General features: G+C 39.7%; 1 protein-coding gene across 2 annotated transcripts in view; it reads right to left on the bottom strand.

The window, feature by feature from the left end:
- Positions 1 to 17303, bottom strand: part of FMN1 (formin 1) — a 414086-nt gene that overhangs the window by 208377 nt on the left and 188406 nt on the right. For both annotated transcript variants that reach the window (XM_061180550.1, XM_061180551.1), the window contains one exon: positions 4366 to 5135. In XM_061180550.1, coding sequence (XP_061036533.1) covers positions 4366 to 5135 — 770 coding nt within the window. The remainder of the gene's footprint in view (positions 1 to 4365; positions 5136 to 17303) is intronic.

Consider the following 17303-nt stretch of genomic DNA (forward strand, 5'->3'; position numbering starts at 1 on the left):
AGGGAGACTGTGTTTTGTTGGTTTGATTGGTTTTTTTCTCTCTCTAAAAACAGGGATACCCTAGTTTTGAAACAAAGAAAGGGAAGAAGATATGGGAAATCAGGTTCAGAACAACTGCCTCTGAGAGCTGCCTTAGATGGTTTACTATCCAGGCTCCTTTCAGTCAGAACACATTTTCTCCCAAACGTCTACTTTCTTAACTTACTTTCTCGTCTTATTTTTAAACACTTTTAATGCTCATAGACATTTAAAAAGAAGTCTCATCTACACATCAAACATACACATCAAACGTGTGTGTATGTTATGATCCATAATATCTACAAGTACTTATCTTTGTTTCGATATGCATTTTCCCAATGAAAACTAAAAGAACTATTACTACATAGGGTGGTCTGCACAAATTTTTTGATACTAAAAGACAATTTTTCTTTTTTTAAAAAATTTTTGAATTTTATTTTATTTATTTTTTTATACAGCAGGTCCTTATTAGTCATCCATTTTATACACATCAGTGTATACATGTCAATCCCAATTGCCCAATTCATCACACCACCATCCCCACCTGCCCACAGCTTTGACAATTTTTCATGTTTGAAACAATTGGCAACACTGGCTTTTCAGATCTGAGTGTTCACATTTTGCTATGTGTCTGCCTTTCCTGTGAAATATGACATTTGGGTTCTGGCCCATAACAAAACTGAACATTTGCTTCTCTCCAGTTTTTTTTTAAATTATAATTTTTCTAATATAATATTTGAGGCATTTAAGAACATATATGTGACATATGTAAGTTATAATGTATAATAGTATAATGAATACCTGTGAAATCATCATCCAAGGGCTAGAACATTTCCAGTGAGGTACATCCATCTATGTGCTCCTTCCTCAGCACGGCCCCTTCCCTCCCCCCCGCCCCTCTTAACTTCAATTCAAAACATGAACACCTTTAATGTTAAATGCTTTTCTCAGCTGCACTTGGGAAAAGGGGATATTGGTGGGAGAAGACAGCCAGGAAATTCTGGAGCATGCAGCCTCAGAGCTGCTGGTCTGGGCCTCAGGAAGGTTCTGGGAAGCTGAGGAGAGGATGCCTAGAGGGAGGTGATGTGACCCACAAAGCAGATTATTCAGACCCATCCCCCCATCTCCTGCACCTGTACTGCTTGGCTCCCCCTCCAAGGACTCTGAGCCCAGGTCAGTATGACTAGTGCTATAACCCACTTATATTCTGAAGTAAATAGGCTTTGGCAGTCAGGTTGCACACCTCATCACCATCTATGACATTGTTTCTATGGGAAAAGGCATTTCAAAAAATGAGTAACAGAATTTTGGAATACCACCTCTCAGTGGGTTGGGGGCAACTGGGCTGGTGGGGCAGTAACAAGGACTTGCTCACAATGGACCGTCTGCCATCATGGCCAACTCTTTTCTGACCACTGAACACACAATTTGAGCTCAAAAGAAGAGGAAGAGGAAGGCAGAAGGAGGAGGAGGTGGGGGAAGAAGAAGTGGGGAGGGGACAGATGCAGGAATAAGCAGGGAGGAGGGTGCAGGGGGAGGAAGAGAAGATACTTTCTCGCCAGGAAGATACTTATTAGGAAGCTGAAAAGGTAGACAGATAAGGATTTCTTTCTTCCTTTTTTATTTTTTTAAACTAAATGGCTTTTCCCTATTCTAGAAACCAGAAAACAGACATCAAAGAAAGCAAAATGGCAAAAGTTAAAAATCATGTTAGTAGTGAAAAGCAATCTAAATGGATGAGAGGCAGTGTGTATATAATAGAGAAAATTCATATTTTATTCTTAGTTCCCCAGAAGACCAAGACCAAAATTTATTACGTGCTCATTACACGAAGTGCTTACCCCTCTGGTTGTACAAAACATCATCTCCTTTCAAAGAACACATCCCAATAATTTTACTTTTGTCCATAATGAATAGTACACAGGATCTTCAGACCATTTCAGTTTAAAAGACGTATTCATGCTCTGAGGTACAAAAACATTTTGAGGGACCCATAATAAGAGAGACTAAACCCCTGTGCCTGGAACTCAGGCTCGAGGCTGACATGTTCACCAAGCAGGGCTCTCCTGATGTCCCAGGTCAGGAAAGTTGGAACATTCATCTACTTTTCATTTTGCTCAAAACGCAATCCCTGGTGGTGGCAGGACTCCAAACTCCATATGCCGTTCTCCCTCTGCTCCTGGCAGTGTCCACATTTCCCCTTTTTATAAGAACACCAGTCATTTTGGATTACAGGCCCGCCCTACTCCAGTCTGAGATCATCTCAACCTAACTAATCACATCTGCAATAGCCCTATTTCCAAATAAGGTCACAGTCTGAGGTACTGGGGATTAGGGCACTGGCAAATCAATTTGCGGGGAGGCAATTCAACCCATCGCAAAACTGAAGCCCTACATTTATGGCGAAACTAATAAGAGCTTGAGCATTCAATTGTCCTCTTTCTCAAAATGGCCAACTATGTAAGGAGAGAAAAATACAATGATTATCTCCAGCTTGTCTTTGTTGTCTTAAACAGTGGATGAAGGTACCACATCTCCCAGTGGTTACTGTTACACCACTGGTACGGTCTAGGTTATTGTTTGCTCATGAAGTCTTATGGGAATGAAGCTGAGGCAGGCTAGGGAGACCCAGGTGTGGAACAGCTCCGTGTGTCCTCAGAACACACGCTGCCAGGGCTGACAGGTGGGCTTCATCACCCTGGAATGGCTGCACATTAATTTGAGAACACTAATAAGGGAACATGGCTGCAAATAAATATACTGAGCAATTATTGTTTAGGAAATGTCATCTGAGTCTTGAATGGGAATACTAGTACTTTAGTTAATGGTAGGAGCTATTTCAGGACCATCTGAAATGGTTTTTTAACCACTCATTTGGGAAATTTAAATATAGAGTATTAACATTAAAAAAATACCCTCTTCGCCCTTAATTTTTGGTGAGAGGAAAGGGACCAAATATGAAGTATACAATCAACTTAGTTCACCATATGCTTAGTGTCAAGGTGTGCCCCACCCCTCCTAGAGTGATTTCTAGTTGCTTTCTCACTGTGAATTGCAGTTTATTTTGTTCAGTATACTGCCTTCCCCCAGCGAAATGTTACAGAAATAGAAAAATTCACCACCACATCTTGATTTGGGGAATTAAGTTCAAAAATTTAAGTGTAGGGCTTCCCTGGTGGTGCAGTGGTTGAGAATCTGCCTGCCAATGCAGGGGACACGGGTTCAAGCCCTGGTCTGGGAAGATCCCACATGCCGTGGAGCGACTGGGCCTGTGAGCCACAACTACTGAGCCTGCGCGTCTGGAGCCTGTGCTCCGCAACAAGAGAGGCCGCGATAGTGAGAGGCCCGTGCACCGCGATGAAGTGTGGCCCCCACTTGCCGCAACTAGAGAAAGCCCTCGCGCAGAAACGAAGACCCAACACAGCCATAAATAAATAAACAAATAAATATATAAATAAAATTTAAAAAAAAATGCGTTGATACAACCATGTCTCACTTTGAAAAAAAAATTTAAGTGTAAAAATCTGTTTTATATTTGCTGTTCTTTGCAAACAATGAACTTCGCACCTAGAGAGTAGTCAAGAAGCAACTCAACATCTTTCTCGTCCTTTTGATGGTTTCCAAAATGAGGCAGAAGAAATCTGATCAGATCTGTTTGAATGGAAATTTCCAAGCAACCATCTCTTGCTGCCTTACAGACCCACCTTAACAACCTATGCAAATGGAAGATGCTTTTTAGCTACCTACCCACTGGCACTTTCTCTGGAGGGCAACAAGGTATAAAGATGTGAGGGCACTCAGTAGCGAGGGGTAACAGAGTTCAAGCAGAGAGAGTTGATATTTTAAGACTCCTCTCTGACCTAAAGAGCTAATGATTCAGCTATGTCCGGTTCTTTTAATAAAAATTGAAAAATTACACCTACCTGTTGAATATACACATTATAGGGTTGACGATACCATCTAAAGACAAGAGAGGTAATCTAAAAATCTTCAGTGAACCTGAAGTATAGAATCAGGGTCAATGTCTTTGTGATTACTCACTAATTGCAGAGATGTTGGAGAGCCCTGGGCTCTTCTCTAGTCTGGGAAATGGAATATATACCTTCGAGAAGGGTCTGACACAGAACACATCGTTTCTCCCAGCATCAATCCATAGAGAACACAGAGAAGACCTAGTAGAGACATTCTCCTCAAAACATTCCAGCCTTGTTTATCCAAGGCATTCACTACCACATCTGAGAACGAGTGCCACACTACAAAGATGCTGAACCAGCAGGAATACAACATCACTTGTCCAAAATCCTGCAAATTCACAAGCTGAGAATGGGCCAGGGGAGTTGAGCTTACCTCTTATCACTTATTTGTATCCTAGTCCAGTACAGAGGCTTCATGGGACAACTGGGTTCGACGGCTGGCTTCCGAGGACACTGGCTAGCAGAAGCGTTGACTCCGAAGAAGAGTCCAGGAGGAGGTGGAGGCGCAGATCCTGGGGGTGGCGGAGGAGGAGGAGGCCCCCCACTGTTGGGCAGAGCAGTGGAGTGAGGAAGTGGGGGGGGTGGGGGAGGGGGAGGAGGTCCAGCACTTGGAGGCAGAGGAGGTGGTGGAGGGGGGTGAGGTCCAGTATTCACAGGTGGTGGCGGAGGTGCCAGTGGTGGTCCAAGTGCGGGTGGGAGGGGAGGAGGGGGAGGGATGGCTGCTGGTAGGGGTGGTGCGGGAGGGGGAGGGGGAGGGGGAGGTGTTGCCTTCTGCTGACTCGATGAGATACTTTCCGCAGATTGAAGTGGTACACTGGTGTCTTTGCTGTCAATTGGGGGAGAGAGTTGGCTTAAAGAGGAGATATTCAGCTTTTTGGGTATTATTTGGTTACTTCTGGTTGTCCTGTCTTCACCTTCGCAGGGTTTGAGGAAAGTCTCTCTGTCTGTCTGGATGCACACATTTCTGAAAGTCTTTGGAGGGCAGTCATCGTCAGTGGAGACACACACATCCCTCATCTCTTCACATCCTCCTCGCCATCGGTGTTCTATCTCGTATTTGAGATTTTCAATGGTTTCTTCTAGTCTCGCTGTTATCACCGCATGCTCACCCCGGATATGAAAGGCTTGAAGTTCGAACTGAGCCTGTAGAGATATCAGTGGGAAAGAAAGCAAAAAATTTATCAAAAACAATTATCAGAAATAAAATATTCAATAGCATCCCCACACCACCATAGCACAAGGCCGCATAAACACAGGGAAAGACAGAGACGTTCTTCTGAGAATCCAACAGGGTGTAAATTCCACCTTGTGAATTTTCCAAGGACTTAAACAGTTGGAGTAAAAGCACAATTTCATCCAGTCTGAGCTCACAGGGAACAATAACCATGGATTAAGGGTAAAAGTAAAACTGTCGTCTAAGAATTTTCATTGGTTTTAATAACAAATGCAAAACAAAACTTTTAATAAAGATTTGAACATGCCTGGATATATCTGTTATTACCTTCGGTTTTGGAAAAAGAACAAAAAAAAGGTTAGGAGATACTTTTGGCTAGGAGCTGCAGTTCTCACAGTTTTCCATAGAATGTCTCACCTCCGGGGTTTCCAGGCCAACACAGCAGAAAGAAAAGATTCGAGAAGAAGCTATGACGCGTGTGCATTTTTTTTAAAGTTTCCATATCAAAGCTGCCCAAGATCAGTATTTGAGTCTGTTTTATAATCATTCATAATTTAGTAATAAATGCATAGAAAATGAGCTTATTAAGGTTTGCTTTTTTTCTTTTCCACATACTCTATATTTTCAACTATAGTTTATATGAAGCCAGCCTTTTTAATGCTCATCTTCTCAGTTATGTCAATACCTTGAGTCTAAAGTTTTTCACTTATCAGCACAAACTGGCGTACTCTTGGCTATTAACTAGTCCATTTCCCAGCATTCAACGCCATTTAGCCTACTACAGTTAACTGGGAGGCAGTCAAATTTACAATTTTATATTTGAGTTTTTCCAAAATCCAATTTAGCAGTAATTAAACATTTTTGGTGAATTTATTTAATTTCTGCCTTCCCCATCAGACTACAAACTCCACAAGAAGAAATCAGGGACAGTATCTGCCTTTATTTCTGTATCCCGGCAGCTAAAACGGCAAGTACCCACTACTGATGAGATGGATGGATAAAAACCACTGCAACAGGGCTTCCCTGGTGGCGCAGTGGTTAAGAATCCGCCTGCCAATGCAGAGGACATGGGTTCGAGCCCTAGTCCGGGAAGATCCCACATGCCGCGGAGCAACTAAGCCCGTGCGCCACAACTACTGAGCCTGTGCTCTAGAGCCTGCGAACCACAACTACTGAGCCCGTGCGACACAACTACTGAAGCCTGCGTGCCTGCAGCCCATGCTCCACAACAAGAGAAGCCACCGCAAAGAGAAGCCCACGGACCACAACAAAGATTAGCCCCCTCTCGCTGCAACTAAAGAAAGCCTGCGCGCAGCAAATGAGGACCCAATGCAGCCATAAATAAATAAACTTATTTAAAAAAAAAAACAAACTGCAACAGTTATATTCAGTCATTGTCCCAAGAGTCTTCCCTATGGCTAATAAGACTTTCTTCACTGTAATTTCAGCCCACAAATGTCTAGAACACCAACGGGTATATAAGTACAGATCCGTTTTACATTAAAAAGGTAAAGAAATATTTTCAGTGGCCTAAGTCAGTCAAGGTCATGACACAGGAAAATTCTCCATCTTCATTAAGATAACTTTTAACTGTATTTTTACTAGTTTCACCTTTTGCTTCATCAACCAACCCCCAAATAACTGTGGTCAGAAGAACTAGAGACAGGTTTTTCTAAAGCTGAACTTCTCATATGTGGACATGGCAGCCGCGATCCAACTCTGAAAAAATTGGCAAGTTCAGGGTCCCATCTATTTCTTTGTAACACACAGGGTTAAGCAGCACCTGAGTTCTGGATTCAAACCACCTGGTTCACATCCTGGTTTAGCCACTTGCTAGCTCTATGACCTTGGGCAGGGAACTCTGTCTTCAAGCCTGAGTTTCCTCAAGTGTATAATGAGGAAAGTAGTAGACCGTCTCTAGGGTTTTTATAAAGGTAAAATGAAATACTTCCTATAAAGAGGCAGGCATTATGCCTGGAACACTAGTTCTGAATAAATATTACTGTTAGTTACTGTTGCTAAGGATAATATTAGAGTAAGAGACTAACAGATTTCTAAACATTCTTCAAAATTTCCAAACAATGTCACCTTTGTGGAGTGACAGGCATAAAACGAGGAAAAGCTTAAGCAGTCAGGATGAACAATGTACTACAAATACAAAAGTTTACCCAATCTTTCACGAGTTCTACTATCAAATGGCTGAAAGTACTTTCAAGCTTCATTCAACTCTGAGATCAAGATGACCTTTGTTTGGATGCCCTACCCATCTCCATCTCCCTCTGCCTCCCCTGCCCACCTCCGGCCACATTCCAGCCCTGATTCCCACCCTGAATTATCACGCATATTTAAATTTCATTTTAGCGACTAGTTTAGTTCTGCCACAGCAAACTAAATCTTGAATGTTGTTCCCGACTAACCTTCTTCCAAGCAGGTTAACAGTCAGGTAATATTGATGAGCCAATAATTTTCACTTAATCTTCAACTTCTTAATAATATGAAAAAGTTGCAAAGACATGTTCCACAGAAAAACCTTCCTTTTATCACACAACTGGACTGTATCTACACAAAGCACTCCACCTCTCCTGCTTTCCACCCCTCAACCAATGACCTTCTGAATTTGCTGAATCTGATGTATACATCTATATATATCATTCTGGTGGCTCTGTAATTCATTTGCTTAGTGTGGCGGGTAGAGCACAAATTGGTTAGGTTACTTAACCTCTCTATACCTCAGTTTTCTTATAAGGAAAATGGGGGTAATAACAGAACCTACCCTGCAAGGCAGTTATGCGAAGTAGATGAGTTAATACATGTAAAACTACATATAGAGGAGTGTTTGGAACACAGGAGGTGCTATAGAAGTTTGCTGCCATTATTATTTTGTCTCTTTGCTGCCTGACACATCACTTGCTTTCGGCTCTCAGCACGTTCCCCAGCGCCATGCTCTATCCATCTAAAGCAAAAATAAAGATATCAAAATCCTTTTTTAATCCCTTCTAGCTGTCGCCCTTTCTTTCTCACACTACCTCTTTTTCTTCACAACAGAGTTTTGTCTTGTTTTGTTTTTTTAAGAAAACACACAACTCTTGCTGTATCTATTTTCTTATCCATGCTTCTTTTAACCAATGACCATTGGTTTCTGCCCCCACTATCTTCTTAAAACTCCATGATTTGAGTGTTACGTCTGATCAGCACTTTTCAGTGATTTCTGTCCTCTCAGCTGCATTGTTAAAGTTGACTGCTGCCTTGCCTTGAAATTCTCTCTGCTTCCCTGAACTTCGATACTCTCTCCACCCACCGCCATTTTCTTCCTATTTCTTGGCTCTCTCCAGTCAATCTGTGGACTCCTCTTCCTCCAGTCATCCCTCAAATGTTATTCTCCAGGTATGTCCCTTGACATTTTATCCTTCTCACACTACACAATCTCTCTCGGTCATCTTGTGTACTCATGAGGTAAATTACACCCATTGACTATATACTGCAACTTCCAAATTGGTTTCTAAAAACCATAATTCCAACTATCCTCTGGAACTGTTCTACCTGAATATGCTTAATCAGCCACCTCGGACTCAACACGTCTGAAAATGAACTCATGATTGTCAAACCCCAATTTCCTCCTCCTCTGAAATTCTTCTTTGCAATTAATAGCATCATTATCTTCCCAACCCGTCACATCCAGAAACCTGGATATCATGCTGGATTCCTTGCTCTCTCTCATTCCCAACATACTACTTATCAACGAGTTTCATTAATTTCTCTGATTCTTTCCTTTCCTTCTACCCCCACCGCCTCAACTCTTCATTGGGTCTTCTCTACCTGGACAGTGGCAAGAGCCACCTCACTAATTTTCCTGATCCCAGTTTAGCCACACTGGTTCCATGATGATTTTTTAAAAAAATAAATGCAGATCTTTATTCCTTAAAATCCCTTCAATAATTGGCCATTACTTATAAGCTAATGCTAAAATTTTTTAGCATGGCCACTCTGAAAACTCTTCTCTTTTCTGCCAATTTTTTCCACTTTTTGGCTCCTGCTTCTTCTCCAAATATGTCCTGGATTCCAGTCCTACATAACTTCTCTCTCTCCCGGGACCACGCTCTTTCATGCATGTGGGTCTCTGCAAATATTGTCGTCTCTCAGCGACTCTCCCGTCTGCTGCAAACACCCAAGGTAAGGGGACAGATTACCAAACATAGATTCCATGAATGGCTTCCTCACAAACTGTATTTATTAATATGAAGAATTACCAAATAAGAACTATGGAATGTCCATGTACTCCATACCAATATGCTGAGACTACAGTAAGAAACTCTTCTAACCATTAAAATTTAAATGGCCCATATAAAGAAACCACTTACCTTTGCCCTTTCCTGTTCCACAACTCCTTTTGACCATTCCAATTTCAGGTTCAGAAGCTCAGCATGACATAGTAATTCAAAGTGATTCACGTAATAAGCACCTTATTCATTCTTTATCTGTCCATATGTAATAGGGAAGAACAAATCTGACTTCATATTAGATCTATTCCTTTTGCTTTCACCTTTGTGCTTTGTTGCCCATGCTCAGTCACGCTGGTTCTGCACCTTTTATAAAAGAATGTGGTCTATAGCCTGAAATATACAGGATAGCCTATTCTCAGGGCTCTAACCTTTAAGAGTCCATTCATGTGGAGATAAAATTTGCAGAACAGAGAACAGCATTTGTCTGTTGGAGGTTTACAGGAACATCATGACCTGACCTACATGGACAGCTGCAAGAACAAAGGATTCCGACACCACGGAGTTTGCAACAACTAATCATGCCCCCCCCCTCATCTTGCCTTTAAAAGTGCTTTGCTGAAACCCTTTGGAGAGTTTGGGGCTTTTTGGCACGAGCCACCCATCTCCTTGCATGGCCCTGCAATAAACCTTTCTCTGCTCCAAACTTGTTTGGCACCACTGTGTGTCGGACACACTAACTTGCGTTCATTAACACATATCCTATCAATTATTTCAAATTGTTCCTGGCTCTATTACAAATAGGCATCTCAAATCTGCACATATCATGAATCAAGCCTTCAGGAAAGTTATTTTTTAACACTATTTTACACTCCACTTCCTGTTAAGTGCCACTTCTACTTTGCACATGGAAATCATATATTGTTTTCCCTCCTTTATCTAGAGCCATAACTAGAAGGACTGTTAACGACTTGATGAATCAAACATAGAGAGTAGAACTTTCTGTTGAATAATCATGTACTCCCAGGCAGGACCCTGGAAATCTTTATGAAATGTCAAGCCCAGACCCTCACAGCTGAAATTACAGATAAGGCTGAATCAAGGGAACATAATGCTTTTAAACCCTATTGACTTTCTTTTCAGTCTCCTTTACTTTCACATTGAACATGGTGCTTGTAAACGGTATACAAAACAATTTACAAACCTTCCAATCATTTTTAGATAAAAGTTCTTTAGGACATATGAAACATTATGAGTTTCCCTCTCCCCAAACCTCCCTACTAAAAATCTGTTGTTTTTCTGCATTCATCCCAACATATCATTTGAAAGGAGACAGGTGTAAAGTTTTGACATCTTTCCAGCCTGCCCCAAGTTTTATCTCCAGACTTCATCCAAATTTTATCTATCTCCCTTTACTTTTAACTTGATTGCTTCTATTGCTTTCATTTTTAATCACATCCTCTTCCCATCTGCAATAGTCTGTTAATCTATATCTATCTCCTTCTAAGCAATATGCAAATTCACAATCTTTAAGAGAGCAATCACAATTAAATCACTCTGTTCCAATCACCCTTTTCGTTGATTGACACTGTTTTTATCTGTTTAATGTAGTGGTTCTCAGCCTGCTCCCCATCAGAAACACCTACAGAGCTTTGTAGAAAATATTGACGGGCAGGACCATCTCAAAAGATAATCATTCAATTGGTCTGAGATGGTGGTGCCCTTGCACTGGTATCCTTAAAGCTCCCCAAGGGATTCCAATGGGTAGCCAGAGTTGACACCAACAGTGACTGTTCTTAATCTTTATTCTGCTCTGAAACACAGCTGAGATAGTATGGCACTACAATATTGGTAGAATTTTTTTGGCAATGACTTTTTTTTTTTTCACACACACACACTGTATTTTATTTTTACAAGAGATAAATAGACTGACACCAAGCATTGTACATGGATGACCACAACAAAAGCAACAATGATTGCAATTACCAAACACGAAACACACTCATACTATGTCATAATATTGACATTCAGTCCAGTAATCCTCCACTGTAACAGCTCCTTTACTTTGCAGTGAAAATTGATTTGTATATTCTTTGCTTCTGAGTCCTTGTGGGATTTTTTTTTTTAATAATTCAAACAGAAAGTCACAAAAATTATAATCATCCTCATCAGTTCACTCAATCCCATGTAATTAATTTTTTTTTCATCTTGATCTTTTGTTATCACTTTTATGAGTTCATCAGTTTTTCATTAGAGTTCTGAAAATGCTTATTCATTCAGTTCAGCAGTATAGTCAGTTACCAGAAACCTGTACTTGTCAGAGTCTTTGCCATGAATTCCTTGAAGATGAAACCCTTTTATAGGAACATATTTGCAAAAGCATCAGAGTACACCCAGAACTGTCTGTAAATGACAAAAAACTTAAAAATGACCATGGTTAAAGATTTGATGAAAGTTCATAATAATACAATTGACGAGGAAATTTAGTTATTTCTGAGATATACATTTTAAATTAATAACTAGAATTATGACTTATAACATTATACCAGAACATATAAGATTTTTAGAAATTTCATGTAATGTCTGAAACATTTATATTAACATATTTCCATACAAATAACCCAATGAAAGTTTAGTATTAGTTGTTTTGTTTGTTTGTTTTTTTATACTGCAGGTTCTTATTAGTCATCAATTTTATACACATCAGTGTATACATGTCAATCTCAATCGCCCAATTCAGCACACCACCATCCCCACCCCACCGCAGTTTTCCCCCCTTGGTGTCCATATGTCTGTTCTCTACATCTGTGTCTCAACTTCTGCCCTGCAAACCGGCTTATCTGTACCATTTTTCTAGGTTCCACATATATGCGTTAATATACGATATTTGTTTTTCTCTTTCTGACTTACTTCACTCTGTATGACAGTCTCTAGATCCATCCACGTCTCAACAAATGACTCAATTTCATTCCTTTTTATGGCTGAGTAATATTCCACTGTATATATGTACCACAACTTCTTTATCCATCCGTCTGTCAATGGGCATTTAGGTTGCTTCCATGACCTGGCTATTGTAAATAGTGCTGCAATGAACATTGGGGTGCATGTGTCTTTTTGAATTATGGTTTTCTCTGGGTACACACCCAGTAGTGGGATTGCTGGATCATATGGTAAATCTATTTTTAGTTTTTTAAGGACCCTCCATATTGTTCTCCATAGTGGCTGTATCAATTTACATTCCCACCAACAGTGCAAGAGGGTTCCCTTTTCTCCACACCCTCTCCAGCATTTGTTGTTTGTAGATTTTCTGATGATGCCCATTCTAACTGGTGTGAGGTGATACCTCATTGTAGTTTTGATTTGCATTTCTCTAATAATTAGTGATGTTGAGCATCTTTTCATGTGCTTCTTGGCCATCTGTATGTCTTCTTTGGAGAAATGTCCATTGAGGTCTTCTGCCCATTTTTGGATTGGGTTGTTTGTTTCTTTAATACTGAGCTGAATGAGCTGTTTATATATTTTGGAGATTAATCCTTTGTCCGTTGATTCGTTTGCAAATATTTTCTCCCATTCTGAGGGTTGTCTTTTCGTCTTGTTTATGGTTTCCTTTGCTGTGCAAAAGCTTTGAAGTTTCATTAGGTCCCATTTGTTTATTTTTGTTTTTATTTCCATTACTCTAGGATGTGGATCAAAAAAGATCTTGCTGTGATTTATGTCAAAGAGTGTTCTTCCTATGTTTTCCTCTAAGAGTTTTATAGTGTCCAGTCTTACATTTAGGTCTCAAATCCATTTTGAGTTTATTTTTGTGTATGGTGTTAGGGAGTGTTCCAATTTCATTCTTTCACATGTGGCTGTCCAGTTTTCCCAGCACCACTTATTGAAGAGACCGTCTTTTCTCCATTGTATATCTTTGCCTCCTTTGTCATAGATTAGTTGACCATAGGTGCGTGGGTTTATCTCTGGGCTTTCTATCTTGTTCCATTGATCTATGTTTCTGTTTTTGTGCCAGTACCATATTGTCTTGATTACTGTAGCTTTGTAGTATAGTCAGAAGTCAGGGAGCCTGATTCCTCCAGCTCCGTTTTTTTCCCTCAAGACTGCTTTGGCTATTCAGGGTCTTTTGTGTCTCCATACAAATTTTAAGATGATTTGTTCTAGTTCTGTAAAAAATGCCATTGGTAATTTGATAGGGATTGCATTGAATCTGTAGATTGCTTTGGGTAGTATAGTCATTTTCACAATATTGATTCTTCCAATCCAAGAACATGGTATATCTCTCCACCTGTTGGTATCATCTTTAATTTCTTTCATCAGTGTCTTATAGTTTTCTGCATTCAGGTCTTTTATCTCCCTAGGTAGGTTTATTCCTAGGTATTTTATTCTTTTTGTTGCAGTGGTAAATGGGAGTGTTTCCTTAATTTCTCTTTCAGATTTTTCATCATTAGTGTATAGGAATGCAAGAGATTTCTGTGCATTAATTTTGTATCCTGCAACTTTACCAAATTCATTGACTAGCTCTAGTAGTTTTCTGGTGGCATTTTTAGGATTCTCTATGTATAGTATCATGTCATCTGCAAACAGTGACAGTTTTACTTCTTCTTTTCCAATTTGTATTCCTTTTATTTCTTTTTCTTCTCTGATTGCCGTGGCTAGGACTTCCAAAACTATGTTGAATAACAGTGGTGAGAGTGGACATCCTTGTCTCGTTCCTGATCTTAGAGGAAATGCTTCCAGTTTTTCACCATTGAGAATGATATTTGCTGTGGGTTTGCCGTATATGGCCTTTATTATGTTGAGGTAGGTTCCCTCTATGCCCACTTTCTGGAGAGTTTTTATCATAAATGGGTGTTGAATTTTGTCAAAAGCTTTTTCTGCATCTATTGAGATGATCATATGGTTTTTATTCTTCAATTTGTTAATATGGTGTATCACATTGATTGATTTGCATATATTGAAGAATCCTTGCATCCCTGGGATAAATCCCACTTGATCGTGGTGTATGAACCTTTTAATGTGTTGTTGGATTCTGTTTGCTAGTATTTTGTTGAGGATTTTTGCATCTATATTCATCAGTGATATTGGTCTGTAGTTTTCTTTTTTTGTAGTATCTTTGTCTGGTTTTGGTATCAGGGTGCTGGTGCCCTCGTAGAATGAGTTTGGGAGTGTTCCTTCCTCTGCAATTTTTTGGAAGAGTTTGAGAAGGATGGGTGTTAGCTCTTCTCTAAATGTTTGATAGAATTCACCTGTGAAGCCACCTGGTCCTGGACTTTTGTTTGTTGGAAGAGTTTTAATCACAGTTTCAATTTCATTACTTGTGACTGGTCTGTTCATATTTTCTGTTTCTTCCTGGTTCAGTCTTGGAAGGTTATACCTTTCTAAGAATTTGTCCATTTCTTCCAGGTTGTCCATTTTATTGGCATAGAGTTGCTTGTAGTAGTCTCTTAGGATGCTTTGTATTTCTGCGGTGTCTGTTGTAACTTCTCCTTTTTCATTTCTAATTTTATTGATTTGAGTCCTCTCCTTCTTTTTCTTGATGAGTCTGGCTAAAGGCTTATCAATTGTTTATCTTCTCAAAGAACCAGCTTTTAGTTTTATTGATCTTTGCTATTGTTTTCTTTGTTTCTATTTCATTTATTTCTGCTCTGATCTTTATGATTTCTTTCCTTCTGCTAACTTTGGGTTTTGTTTGTTCTTCTTTCTCTAGTTCCTTTAGGTGTAAAGTTAGATTGTTTACTTGAGATTTTTCTTGTTTCTTTAGGTAGGTTTGTATAGCTATAAACTTCCCTCTTAGAATTGCTTTTGCTGCATCCCATAGGTTTTCGATCGTCGTGTTTTCATTGTCATTTGCCTCTAGGTATTTTTTGATTTCCTCTTTGATTTCTTCAGTGATCTCTTGGTTATTTAGTAACATATTGTTTAGACTCCATGTGTTTGTGTTTTTTATGTTTTTTTCTGTAATTCATTTCTAATCTCATAGCGTTGTGGTCAGAAAAGATGCTTGATATGATTTCAATTTTCTTAAATTTACTGAGGCTTGATTTGTGACCCAAGATGTGATCTATCCTGGAGAATGTTCCATGTACACTTGAGAAGAAAGTGTAATCTGCTGTTTTTGGATGGAATGTCCTATAAATATCAATTAAATCTATCTGGTCTATTGTGTCATTTAAAGCTTCTGTTTCCTTATTTATTTTCATTTTGGATGATCTGTCCATTGGTGTAAGTGAGGTGTTAAAATCCCCCACTATTATTGTGTTATTGTCGATTTCCTCTTTTATGGCTGTTAGCAGTTGCCGTATGTATTGAGGTGCTCCTATGTTGGGTGCATATATATTTATAATTGTTATATCTTCTTCTTGGATTGATCCCTTGATCATTATGTAGTGTCCTTCTTTGTCTCTTGTAACATTCTTTATTTTAAAGTCTATTTTATCTGATATGAGTATAGCTACTCCAGCTTTCTTTTGATTTCTATTTGCATGGAATATCTTTTTCCATCCCCTCACTTTCAGTCTGTGTGTGTCCCTAGGTCTGAAGTGGGTCTCTTGTAGACAGCATATATATGGGTCTTGTTTTTGTATCCATTCAGCAAGCCTGTGTCTTTTGGTTGGAGCATTTAATCCATTCACGTTTAAGGTAATTATCGATATATATGTTCCTATGACCTTTTCTTAATTGTTTTGGGTTTGTTTTTGTAGGTCCTTTTCTTCTCTTGTGTTTCCCACTTAGAGAAGTTCCTTTAGCATTTGTTGTAGAGCTGGTTTGGTGGTGCTGAATTCTCTTAGCTTTTGCTTGTCTGTAAAGCTTTTGATTTCTCCATCAAATCTGAATGAGATCCTTGCCGGGTAGAGTAATCTTGGTTGTAGGTTCTTCCCTTTCATCACTTTAAGTATATCATGCCACTTCCCTTCTGGCTTGTAGAGTTTCTGCTGAGAAATCAGCTGTTAACCTTACGGGAGTTCCCTTGTATGTTATTTGTCGTTTTTCCCTTGCTGCTTTCAATAATTTTTCTTTGTCTTTAATTTTTGCCAATTTGATTACTATGTGTCTCGGTGTGTTTCTCCTTGGGTTTATCCTGTATGGGACTCTCTGTGCTTCCTGGACTTGGGTGGCTATTTCCTTTCCCATGTTAGGGAAGTTTTCGACTATAATCTCTTCAAATATTTTCTCTGGTCCTTTCTCTCTCTCTTCACCTTCTGGGACCCCTATAATGCGAATGTTGTTGCATTTAATGTTGTCCCAGAGGTCTCTTAGGCTGTCTTCATTTCTTTTCATTCTTTTTTCTTTAGTCTGTTCCGCAGCAGTGAATTCCACCATTCTGTCTTCCAGGTCACTTATCCGTTCTTCTGCCTCAGTTATTCTGCTATTGATTCCTTCTAGTGTAGTTTTCATTTCAGTTATTGTATTGTTCATCTCTGTTTGTTTGTTCTTTAATTCTTCTAGGTCTTTGTTAAACATTTCTTGCATCTTCTCGATCTTTGCCTCCATTCTTATTCCGAGGTCCTGGATCATCTTCACTATCATTATTCTGAATTCTTTTTCTGGAAGGTTGCCTATCTCCACTTCATTTAGTTGTGTTTCTGGGGTTTTACCTTGTTCCTTCATCTGGTATATAGCCCTCTGCCTTTTCATCTTGTCTATCTTTCTGTGAATGTGGTTTTTGTTCCACAGGCTGCAGGGTTATAGTTTTTCTTGCTTCTGCTGTCTGCCCTCTGGTGGTTGAAGCTATCTAAGAGCCTTGATGGGAGGCTCTGGTGGTGGGTAGACCTGACTGTTGCTGTGGTGGTCAGAGCTCAGTAAAACTTTAATCCACTTGACTGTTGATGGGTGGGGCTGGGTTCCCTCCCTGTTGGTTGTTTTGCCTGAGGCAACCCAACACTGGAGCCTACCTGGGCTCTTCGGTGGGGCTAATGACAGACT

Source organism: Eubalaena glacialis, chromosome 2, assembly GCF_028564815.1.
Source record: "Eubalaena glacialis isolate mEubGla1 chromosome 2, mEubGla1.1.hap2.+ XY, whole genome shotgun sequence".
Lineage (NCBI taxonomy): Eukaryota > Metazoa > Chordata > Mammalia > Artiodactyla > Balaenidae > Eubalaena > Eubalaena glacialis.